The sequence below is a fragment of the Balaenoptera ricei genome, chromosome X (genome assembly GCF_028023285.1).
Source record: "Balaenoptera ricei isolate mBalRic1 chromosome X, mBalRic1.hap2, whole genome shotgun sequence".
Lineage (NCBI taxonomy): Eukaryota > Metazoa > Chordata > Mammalia > Artiodactyla > Balaenopteridae > Balaenoptera > Balaenoptera ricei.
In genome coordinates, this window is record NC_082660.1 from 67,637,437 (window position 1) to 67,650,312 (window position 12,876).

A 12,876-nucleotide genomic window follows, 5' to 3' on the forward strand; every position below is an offset into this window, starting at 1 on the left:
GTGGCCGCGAGGCATGTGGGATCTTAGCTCCCTGACCAGGGATCGAACCCGCACCCCCTGCATTGGAAGGCTAAGTCTTAACCACTGGACTGCCAGGGAAGTCCCTCAACATGTTTCATTTGATCTTGGCAATGAGCCAGTGAAGCAGGTAGCAGAGCCAGTATTAGAACTCAGTTCTCCTAATACCCTACCCAGAGTTTGTCATACAAAGTTCAAATAAGACTCTCCCTTTTCATTTTGGTCTTTTGTGAAGATGAGTTAATGAATCTTTCTGTCCAGCAGGAATTTTGCAACTTCCTTTGAACAGGGATTTAGAAAGTATTTTCTGACAACGAGGGAGTGCTTTGACAGCCTTTTTTCTTAGGAAACTAGGGATTTAGAATTAGTTTCAACATTTTTCAAACCTAAAATTGGTAAGAAGTGGATTTTTAAAACTTAATTAGATAAATACATTGTAAAGAATCAGTAAGTCTCAAGAGATTAGGTTCCTGGAGGCCCAACGAGATTCTCATGTATGATAGAAACTTTAACTGACATCTAAATAACAGCCTCCTAAATCTCAGAATATTTAACGTGGGAAACTTGTTTTCTGTGCTTCCCCTTCTGATTACTTCAGTATTAGCTACTTCAAAATGTAAAAAAAAAAAAAAAAGATAATGTGAACAATGTTACAGATTGGAATAGGTGTGTATTTATTCTTGGTGGGGGGACCCTTCTGGATTTTTTAACTTACTCTCCAGTATTTGATGAAATAGCTGAAGACCGTTGTAGCAATGTACAGGCAATAGAGAACAGAATAAGCTAAGAACTGAAGGAAGAATTTATAGTTGGAAAATCCAATGCAGTTATTAACCCTAAAAAAGGAAAAAAAGAAAAACTAATTTGAAATCAGGATCCATTGATTTAGAACACACTGATACAGAGTGAACTATGTTACCCCTGCTGCTTCATTATCTGTTGTGTAGAAACTCAACAGAAACTGAAGTCCCTTAATAGGAACAGACTGGAAACACAAGTTCATGTCTCACTTGTTTTTCCTTTTATTTACAGACACAGAGACAGCTGGCCTACCTAACAGTTCTGGACTGGTTCCTGACACACCCAAGCAAACCTGGATCTTGGATGCTGAAAACCTACTACAATCTCTGCAGCTATACTTAGTATAGTATGGCATGTTCTCTTTATAGTTAGATGATTTCATACTGGTTCTCTAGGTCAGACATACAAAATTTGGAGAATTGCTTAAATTAACAATCTAGAGTTTTTCAAACATCAAGACAGCTAAAAAAAGAACTGAATTATGTAATGTCAAAGAGGACAACTATCTGTACTCTCTTTCGTTATTATAGCTAATGGACAAGAGACCATTAGCTCTGTGACACCAGGAATTCACGATCACACCTTTGGTGGTATATTTATTCTTGCTTTAAAATGTTACGCCTTCCCTGTTCCCCACACAAATACAAAGCCCAATGAATTATGGTAGGGGAAACAGGCATTTTACAACTATGCTTAGGAAAGTAGGCATTGAACAACTTTGACCCTATTAGAGGGGAGAAATTAATCAAAAGGACATACCAAGGGCAATGATGATCCATTTTTAATACACACCTACAAAAGGAACAAAATACAGTGTGATAAACTTCAGAATTGAACTCACGGTATCACCAGTATTTTTACATGGTCCCAGTACACTCATTCTTAGATTTCCACTATAGCTTCTCCAAAACTATACTGTCCTCAGTTGTTCCTAGGATGAGCCAATCACAAAACTTTAGGATCATGCTGGCAGCAAGTTACATGCCTAAAATTCCAACCTTTAAAAGGCATTGGGAACTCTAGGATACTGACACAGAGAATAGGTCCAAGATACCTCTCCTCATTTTATTTACTTAGTTTAATAAAAGTAAAGAAGAAAACATGACTGCAGCCTGTGCTTGAATCAAGGGTAAGTGAAACATGGATGGAACAAGCACTCAAGAAGAAGGACATGAAGCTTATATTTATTAGCATAAAAATGGGATTTTACAAAGCTGGAGCAATTTAAGTAACAAAATAAAGTAGTATTGACTTATAACCCCAAATCTGAAATGATTGTCCATGCCCACATATTGATATAAGTAAGTGATTTAATAAATAAATGAGGGAGAAGAGACAAATCTCCCATGTAGAGGAATTCCAAATAATTTATGTAGATACTCTGCCTGCAAGGCAGGGTGGGGGAAGCATAACTTCTCATTCCTTTAGTGTTGGCTGTACACAGAGATTTCCTTCTAAAGAGTACAGTATGGAGTGGGGGTGGAAGAAGAGTAACTTTACAGTGGAGAAATCTGGCAAACACTGCCTCAGTCAGATGATTAAGATTAACATTGCAGTGATAAGCCATGTCTATAGTACGTACCCTTGATATGATATAATGAGAATGGCACTTAATCTCTCTGGTCTTCCTCCCCCAAAAGACATTATCTAAATCTAATCACGAGAAAAATATCAGACAAATCCCACCTGAGGGATATTCTGCAAAATACCCAACAATTCTAAAAACCGTCAAGGTTATCAAAAACAAGTAAAGTTTGAGAAACTGTCACAGCTAAGAGGAGCCTAAGAAGACATGACAACTAAATGTAGTATGGTATCCTGGATAGGATCCTTGAACAGAACAAGGACATCAGGGAAAAACTGAGGAAATCTAAATAGAGTATGGATTTCGGCTAAAAATAAAAAATCAATGCTCGTTCATTAATTGTAAGAAATGTACCATATTAATGTAAGATATTACATGGGAAATGGTGTGGGACGTATGAGAACTATCTTTACAATAATTCCAGAAATCTAAAACTGTTCTAAAATAAAATGTTTATTTTTAAAAATGCAGTTTTATTTCTCTTTCCTATCTTTATAATAGTTTGAATCATCATCATCCCTGTGAGGGTATTTGGCATGTGCTCATTATGATTGAAAGGAAATGCTCTTTAGGATCAACATGTTAGGATCAGTCACTTGGTTTTTAAGGCAACCATCAGTGGCCAAGCTCAGCCCAGGGGAATTATGGCTGTCACTTACATGGCACAGACAGAGCAGTGGTGGCAGCGATCTGGCTTGATCAAATGGCACCGGTCACAGAACCTTACGGCTATAGGAAAAATAAGGTGGTTAGCACTGGTTAGGGATCAATATGACACCATATATCTTACTAGCCAATCTGGATGACTTGTTATACACTGATTACAGGTACTCAAACTCATCTCATTTCAAGTTACCAAGCAAAAGACAGATCACGTAAGAGAATTGTGGTATGTATTTTTTCCCTGTTGGATCAATCTTAAAAGCACCTTTTGGGGGATGAGTGTAAGGGGAAAGGTTTTCATATCTGGATATCTGATCATAAAATTCTGTATTATGAAACAAACTATACTGTCAATTGCTTGAGTTATCTTGGGAAAATCATTTAGCCTCTGTTTATTCCAACTTTCCTATCTGAAAACAGGATTCATAATTTATCTCCTGTCTCCAGAGGTTGGATTGTATGAGGTGGATAAAACTCCTAAAGCATGGTAAAGAATGTGGTTCTTAGAATAAGAATTTGAAGAATAGAAGAGACATTCTAGAACAAATTAGTTCAATTGACCATTCCACAGATATAGAAAATAAAGACCTGAGCCATGTCAAGTAACTTACACAAAATCACACAGTAAGCAAGTGGCAAGGCTGTGACTAGTACAGTTTTTCTGACCCTTTAGTTCAGGATTCTTTTCACTTTGTAAGTATGATACAAAAAATCAGTTCTCCTTCCCTCTCTACCTCCTTCCTTCTTTTCTTTATTTCCTTAGATGAAAGACATTTTCCTTTCCTTCTAATTTTCTCTGTGTTCATTGATAGAGTATGACTGTTTAATGTGATTATTAAGTGTAACAACTAAAATTATGAAAATTTGAGCTAATATAATAATTAAACCTAAAGTGTACCTTAAGCACACATAACTGGTTCAACATAATGAAATATTAATTCAGCAGAGTTTCTGTGTTCATTCTAGCAATGTGGTGGTGGTGGTGACCAAAGTATGGGTATAATTGAGGTAACAAGGAGGGGAGAGGGACATGCATGTTTAGTTCCTTCAACATGTTTTTAAAGATACGGTCAAATGCCACTGTCCAGTTTAAGCCACCATCACCTCTAATTTAGATGACTGCAATAGCTGCCTAATTATTTACTTTGCTTTCATTCTTGCCCCCTCACAATACATTCTCTACAGAATAGCCAGGTGATTTGTTAAAATCTAAATCAGATCATATCACTCTCCACTAAAAACCTTCAATGGAGTTCCAAAACCCTTAGCATGGCAAGTTACTTTTTTTTTTGTGGCTCTGCATGGCTTGTGGGATCTTACTTCTCTGACCAGTGATTGAACCTGGCCCCGGTAGTGAAAGCACTGATTCCTAACCACTGGACCACCAGGGAATTCCTGCAAGTTACTTTTTCTTATTAAGGTCTCAGATCAAATGACATTGCCTCAGAGAAGCCTTCTCTATTACTCTATATCATGAGGGCTGCAAACAAATGATTCAAGGGTCCAGGGAACAGTGAGTAGTGAGTTGAAGAACATGAGAATTCGTGCCGTGTTTAAAAAGAGTGGCTATTACTCAGCTCTAGCTAATTTTTGCCATGGGGAAATGCAGATCGAATGTTACCAGTGTCTGAGTTTTCAAGAGTAGCCAAAAATGTGGATTTTCATGCAGAAATATTCTAATTGTTAAAAATTAGTAAAAAATGCCAAGTTTTAAAAGACACATTAGAGATCAAACAGAATATATCTCTGGGTCCAATTCCTCGCATATACCTCTAGTTTGTAATCTCTGCTCTACCACACCATTCTGTTTACTACTGTTTGAAATTATATAGAAAATTTCCTGTCTGTCTCTTTTTCAATATACTTCAGTATGCATGAAGACTTTTTAAAAAAACCATAACCACCATGACATTAATGCTCTAACAAAGTAAACAATAAATCTTTCATATCATCTAATACCCAGACTATAATAAGACATCCCCAATTGTCATATGGGATCTTAATAAATATTGGTTGAATAAATAAATGATAAATAGATGAACATAAGTGTCCAACAGTATACTTCCCAAAGCCTTGAAACACGATCTTCTTTACTAGAAACATTAGAATTACTTGTCAAAAAAGCATTCGTTTTCAAATTTTAAAAGGTGGAGAGGGCTTCCCTGGTGGTGCAGTGGTTAAGAATCTGCTTGCCAGTGCAGGGGACAAGGGTTAGAGCCCTGGTCTGGGAAGATCCCAAATGCCGTGGGGCAACTAAGCCCGTGCGTGAAAACTACTGAGCCTGTGCTCTAGAGCCTGTGAGCCACAACTACTGAGCCTGTGCTCTAGAGCCCACGAGCCACAACTACTGAAGCCTGCACACCTAGAGCCCATGCTCCGCAACAAGAGAAGCCACCACAATGAGAAGCCCGTGCATTGCAATGAAGAGTAGCCCCCACTTGCCGCAACTAGAGAAAGCCCACGCACAGCAACAAAGACCCAACTCAGCCAAAAATAAATAAGTAAATAAATAAATTTATAAAAAATAAATAAATAAAAGGAGGAGAATTGCTCAGCCAGTACTGTTCTACTCATGCAGATGAAAACTAACAATAAAACTCCACAGTGAGTATTACTGAAGAAAAATGAAGACATATCTGCACAAACACTTGTACAAGAATTTCACAGCAGATTTACTCATAATAGCTGAGCACTGGAAACAACCCACTTGAGCATCAAATGGTGAATTGATAAAGAAAATATGATATTCATACAATGAAATACTACTCAGAAATGACAATGAAAACACTAGGACCCAAAACCTATGGGGTGCAACAAAAGCAGTTCTAAGATGGAAGTTTATAGAAATACAATGCTACCTCAAGAAATAAGAAAAATCTCAAATAAACAACCTAACCTTACACCTAAAGCAATTAGAGAAAGAAGAACAAAAAACCCCCAAACTTAGCAGAAGGAAAGAAATCATAAACATCAGATCAGAAATAAATGAAAAAGAAATGAAGGAAACAATAGCAAAGATCAATCAAACTAAAAGATGGTTCTTTGAGAAGATAAACAAAATTGATAAACCTTTAGCCAGACTCATAGAGAAAAAAAAGGAAGAGGGCTCAAATCAATAAAATTAGAAATGAAAAAGGAGAAGTTACTCACTGAGACTGCAGAAATACAAAGGTTCATGAGAGACTACCACAAGCAAATATATGCCAATAAAATGCACAACCTAGAAGAAATGGACAAATTCTTAGAAAAGTACAACTTTCCAAGACCGAACCAGGAAAAAATAGAAAATATAAACAGACTAATCACAAGCACTGAAATTGAAACTGTGATTAAAAATCTTCCAACAAACAAGAGCCCAGGACCAGATGGCTTCACAGGAGAATTCTATCAAACATTTAGAGAAGAGCTAACATCTATCCTTCTCAAACTCTTCCAAAATATATCAGAGGGAGGAACACTCCCAAACTCATTTTATGAGGCCCCCATCACCCTGATAGCAAAACCAGACAAAGATGTGATAAAAAAAGAAAACTACAGGCCAATATCATTGATGAACATAGATGAAAAAATCCTCAACAAAATACTAGCAAACAGAATCCAACAGCACATTAAAAGGATCATACACCATGATCAAGCAGGGTTTACCCCACGAATGCAAGGATTCTTCAATATACACAAATCAATCAATGTGATACACCATATTAACAAACTGAAGGATAAAAACCATATGATCATCTCAATAGATGCAGAAAAGCTTTTGACAAAACTCAACACCCAATTTATGATAAAAACTCTCCAGAAAGTGAGCAGAGAGGAAGCCTACCTCAACATAATAAAAGCCATATATGACAAACCCACAGCCAACATAATTCACAATGGTGAAAAACTGAAAGCATTTCCTCTAAGATCAGGAACAAGACAAGGGTGCCCACTCTCATCACTATTATTCAACATAGTTTTGGAAGTTTTGGCCATGGCAATCAGAGAAGATAAAGAAATAAAAGGAATACAAATTGTAAAAGAAGAAGTAAAACTGTCACTGTCTATGGATGACATGGTACTATACATAGAGAATCCTAAAGATGCCACCAGAAAACTACTAGAGTAAATAAAATTTGGTAAAGCTGCAGGATACAAAATTAATGCACAGAAATCTCTTGCATTCCTACACAATAACAACAAAAAGTCTGAAAGAGAAATTAAGGAAACACTCCCATTTACCACTGCAAAAAAAGAACAAAATACCTAGGAATAAACCTACCTAAGGAGGCAAAAGACCAGCATGCAGAAAACCATAAGACACTGATGAAAGAAATGAAAGACGATACAAACAGATGGAGAGATACACCATGTTCTTGGATTGGAAGAATCAGTATTGTGAAAATGACTATATTACCCAAAGCAACCTACAGATTCAATGCCATCCCTATCAAATTACCAATGGCATTTTTCACAGAACTAGAACAAAATATTTTACAATTTGTATGGAAGCACAAAAGATCCCAAACAGACAAAGCAATCTTGAGAAAGAAAAACAAAGCTGGAGGAGTCAGGCTCCCTGACTTCAGACTATACTACAAAGCTACAGTAATCAAGACAGAATGGTACCAGCAAACAAACAGAAATATAGATCAATGGAACAGGATAGAAAGTCCAGAGATAAACCCACGCACCTATGGTCACCTTATCTTTGATAAAGGAGGCAAGAATATACAATGGAGAAAAGACAGCCTCTTCAATAAGTGGTGCTGGGAAAACTGGACAGCTACATGTAAAAGAATGAAATTAGAACACTCCCTAACACCATACACAAAAATAAACTCAAAATGGATTAAAGACCTAAATGTAAGGCCAGACACTATAAAACTCTTAGAGGAAAACATAGGCAGAACACCCTATGACATAAATCACAGCAAGATCCTTTTTGACCCACCTCCTAGAGTAATGGAAATAAAAACAAAAATAAACAAATGGGACCTAATGAAACTTAAAAGCTTTTGCACAGCAAAGGAAACCATAAACAAGATGAAAAGACAACCCTCACAATGGGAGAAAATATTTACAAACAAAGAAACTGACAAAGGATTAATCTCCAAAATATACAAGCAGCTCATGCAGCTCAATATCAAAAAAACAAACAACCCAATCCAAAAATGGGCAGAAGACCTACATAGACATTTCTCCAAAGAAGACGTACAGATTGCCAACAAACACATGAAAAGATGCTCAGCATCACTAATCATTAGAGAAATGCAAATCAAAACTGCAATGAGGTATCACCTCACACTGGTCAGAATGGCCATCATCAAAAAATCTATAAAGAATAAATTCTGGAGAGGGTGTACAGAAAAGGGAACCCTCCTGCACTGCTGGTGGGAATGTAAATTGATACAGCCACTATGGAGAACAGTATGGAGGTTTCTTAAAAAACTAAAAGTAGAACTACCATATGACCCAGCAATCCCTCTACTGGGCATATACCCTGTGAAAACCGTAACTCAAAAAGAGTCATGTACCACAATGTTCATTGCAGCACTATTTACAATAACCAGGACATGGAAGCAACCTAAGTGTCCATCGACAGATGAATGGATAAAGAAGATGTGGCACATATATACAATGGAGTATTACTCAGCCATAAAAAGAAACGAAATTAGTTATTCGTAGTGAGGTGGATGGACCTAGAGTCCATCATACAGAGTGAAGTAAGTCAGAAAGAGAAAAACAAATACCGTATGCTAACGCATATATATGGAGTCTAAAAAAACGGTACTGATGAACCTAGTGGCAGGGCAGGAATAAAGAAACAGACATAGAGAATGGACTTGAGGACACAGTGGGGGAAGAGGAAGCTGGGACTAAGTGAGAGAGTAGCATTGACATATATACACTACCAAATGCAAAATGGATGGCTAGTGGGAAGCTGCTGCATAGCACAGGGAGATTAGCTCGGTGCTTTGTGACCAACTAGAAGGGTGGGATAGGAGGTTGGGAGGGAGATGCAAGAGGGAGGGGATATGGGGATATATGTATACATATAGCTGATTCACCTTTTTGTACAGCAGAAACTAACACAACATTGTAAAGCAATTATACTCCAATAAAAATGAAAAAAAATGATGTAAAAAAAAAGAAATAGTACTCAGCAGTAAAAGGAATGAAATACACAAGAATGTGAATGAGTCTCAAAAACATTATGCTGAATAAAAGAAGCCAGATACAACAGTACATACTGTATGATTCCATTTATACAAAATTCTAGAGCAGGTAGAAGTAATCTGTGATGGAAAACTATCAGAATAGTGGTTGTCTTTGGTTGTTGTGGTGGGATTGACTGGGAAGGAGCATGAGATAACTTTCTGGGGTGTGGTAATGTTTTCAGAGGTTTTAGTTACACAGGTGTGTACATTTGTCAAAATACTGAATGGTACACTTAAGATTTGTGCATGTTTTGAAAGTAAATTTCACCCAAAAAAGAATAATAAAATATTTAGGTGGATGTGTATTGATATCAGCTACTTACTTTGAAATGCATCAAAAAATAAAATGGCTTGCCATCATTAAAAATCTACAAATAACAAATGCTGGAGAGGGTGTGGAGAAAAGGGAACCCTCCTACACTGTTGGTGGGAATATAAATTGGTACAATCACTATAATGAACAGTATGGAGGTTCCTTAAAAAACTAAAAATAGAATTACCATATGATCCAGCATTCCCACTCCTGGGCGTATATCCAGAGGAAAGCATACTTCGAAAAGATACATGCACCCTAATATTCATTGCAGCACTATTTACAATAGCAAGGACATGGAAGCAACCTAAATGTCGATCAACAGATGAATAGATAAAGAAGACGTGGCATATATATAAGATGGCATACTACTCAGCAATAAAAAAGAATGAAATAATGTCATTTGCAGCAACATGGATGGATCTAGAGATGATCATACTAAATGAAATAAGTCAGATAGAGAAAGACAAATACCATATGATATCACTTATATGTGGAATCTAAAAAAATGATAGAAATTTACTTATTTACAAAACAGAAACAGACTCACAGTCATAGAAAACAAATTTATCATTACCGAAGGGGAAAGGAGGTGGGGAAGGATAAATTAGGAGTTTTGGATTAGCAGATACAAACTAGTATATATGAAATAAACAGCAAGGACCTACTGCATACCACAGAGAACTATATTCAATATCCTGTAATAAACCATAATGAAAAAGAATATGAAAAAGTATATATATACATATATATATATATGTATATATATACACACACATTTATGTATGTTTAATTGAATCACTTTATTGTACACCAGAAACTAACAGTACATTGTACATCAACTATACTTCAGTAAAAAATTTTTTGGGCTTCCCTGGTGGTGCAGTGGTTGAGAATCTGCCTGCCAATGCAGGGCACACGGGTTCGAGCCCTGGTATGGGAAGATCCCGCGTGCCACGCAGCAACTGGGCCCATGAGCCACAATTACTGAGCCTGCGCGTCTGGAGCCTGTGCTCTGCAACAAGAGAGGCTGCAATAGTGAGAGGCCCACGCACCACGATGAAGAGTGGCCACCGCTTGCCGCAACTGGAGAAAGCCCTCGCACAGAAACGAAGACCCAACACAGCCATAAATAAATAAATAAATAAATAAATATTTAAAAAAAAATTTTTTTAAAAATAAGATGGCTTGATGGATGATGGATAGAGGGATGGATTTGTGGACAGATATGTGATAAAGCAATATAGTAAAATGTTAGTGGTGACTCCAGTGGTGGGTATACAGATGTTTATAATGTACTTATTCCATCTTGGGTAAGTGTTTGACATTTTTTATAATAAAATGTTGAGAAAAAACTCCATAGTGTTCTTCAGAAGAAAGGAGGAAAAAGTGGGCTAGATTGAGGATATTTATGACTCAGTCTTTCTGAGATCCTTGTTGATCTGCCTCCCTAAGTGACTTTGGATGAACTGACCTCCACTCCCGGTTCTTGTGTAAACTGGTAGCTTCTTGGCCATATCAAAAAGCATCTGCTTCTGGACCTCAGGTCTCTCTTCATTTTCATAGCGCTCCTTGTCGGTATAGGACAGGTGGAACTGGAAGGAGAAGTGAGAGGCAAGACTTTACTTTCCAAAATTCACAGAAAAGATTAAAAACAACAATAACTATTTGAATGAAAATATTTGTTACCTATCCTTGAAGCTCAGGTACCAATTTGGCTTATAACTTTCTCTGGATAATTATCTCATTTATCTTATTTGGCTTTTATCTAAATATTCATAACTCTATGTGATAGGTAATATTGTTTTATAACTAAAGAAAATAAAACTTAGATTAAGTACCTTGTCTATGGTTACACTCACTCAACTAATAAAAGCAGCAAAACTAAGCCCCAAACCCAGTTCACTTGACCCCAAGACTTATGCCATTTCCACTCCATTACACCATAATATGATATTGCATGTTGATATGGGATACCTTGCTGCCAGGACCCTGTTGATGATAAACTATGCTTGTTATTAAGTTGTGAGTATTTTTCATAGGTGACACTCTTGGAGAAGCTGGATGAGACTACTTGCAACGTTGTCTTCACATTCTATAATAATTTTTAAAATGAATAGAAATTTGGATATTCTCACTATTTCAGAAATTTTTAGCCTGGTATGGAGCTTGTTGCCATGTTTGTGCTACACTTTGCTAATCTGGCAAAAAAAATGCCAACGATTTTCCAAAGTAATACAAACCTGTAAGTTTTCTTCTGTTTGGGCCAAAGGGTAGGCAGAGGTGAAAAAGAGAAAGATCTGTGATCACATTCTCTGGATTTAAACTTAATCTCTGCCATTTAATAGTTCAAAAATCACTTTGGAAAATCAGATACTCTCAACCTAAGTTTCTTTGTCTGTAAAATAGAGGAAATAATACTTACATCACAAGACTGGTGTAAGAGTGCTGGATAATAGCAAGTAATTAAAGTCTCTTTTACAAGTCCAATTTCTTAGAAATATTTGATATAGCCAATATTTAAAATTTTAGCTATTCTAGATAGTGTGTAGCAGTATGTTATTGTGATTTTAATTTGCACTCCTTTGATTACTAATGACATTCAGCACCTTTTTATGAGTTTATTGGCTATTTGGGTATCTTCCTGTGAAATGCCTATTCAAGCCTTTTGTCCATTAAAAAATAATTGGGTTATGTGTCTTTTTTATTATTGATTTGTATTGTAATGATTTGAGGAGTAATTTATATATTTTGTATACTAGTCCTTTGTTCAATATTTTCTACCAGTCTGTGGCTTTCCTTTTTACTTCCTTTATGGTGCATTTTGAGGATCTGAAGATCTTGGTGAGAGTGTAGATTTATGCAACCACTTTGGAAAACTGTTTGGCATTATCTACATAAGCTAAATATGTGCCGCCCTATGACTCAGCAATTCCATTCGCAGTTATATACCTAAGAGAACAATGAGTGTGTGTGTGTGTATATATGTATGTGTGTTTGTGTGTATGCCAAAAGACAGGTACAAGATTGTTCATAGCAGCTTTATTCATAATAGAAAAAAATGGTAACAACACAAGTGTCCTTTAATTGGTGAATAGATAAATCAACTGTGATAAAAGAGAATAACTAACAGCAGTAAAAGGGAATGAATAACTGAAACATGTATCAACATGAATGAATCTGGAAAACATTACACTGAGTGAAAGGCTTACACAAAACAGTGCATACTATGATTCTTTTTTTGTGTGAGGCTCAAAAATAGGCAAAATTAATCTATGGTGATAGAAAGACTAGTG

General features: G+C 36.5%; 1 protein-coding gene across 3 annotated transcripts in view; it reads right to left on the minus strand.

Moving 5' to 3' along the window:
• The window catches only part of ZDHHC15 (zinc finger DHHC-type palmitoyltransferase 15), a 122,315-nt gene that overhangs the window by 50,887 nt on the left and 58,552 nt on the right, over nt 1-12,876 (minus strand). For all 3 annotated transcript variants that reach the window (XM_059910310.1, XM_059910311.1, XM_059910312.1), the window contains exons 4-7: nt 11,055-11,175; nt 3,064-3,133; nt 1,579-1,611; nt 734-854 (exon numbers count right to left, since the gene is read on the minus strand). In XM_059910310.1, coding sequence (XP_059766293.1) covers nt 734-854; nt 1,579-1,611; nt 3,064-3,133; nt 11,055-11,175 — 345 coding nt within the window. The remainder of the gene's footprint in view (nt 1-733; nt 855-1,578; nt 1,612-3,063; nt 3,134-11,054; nt 11,176-12,876) is intronic.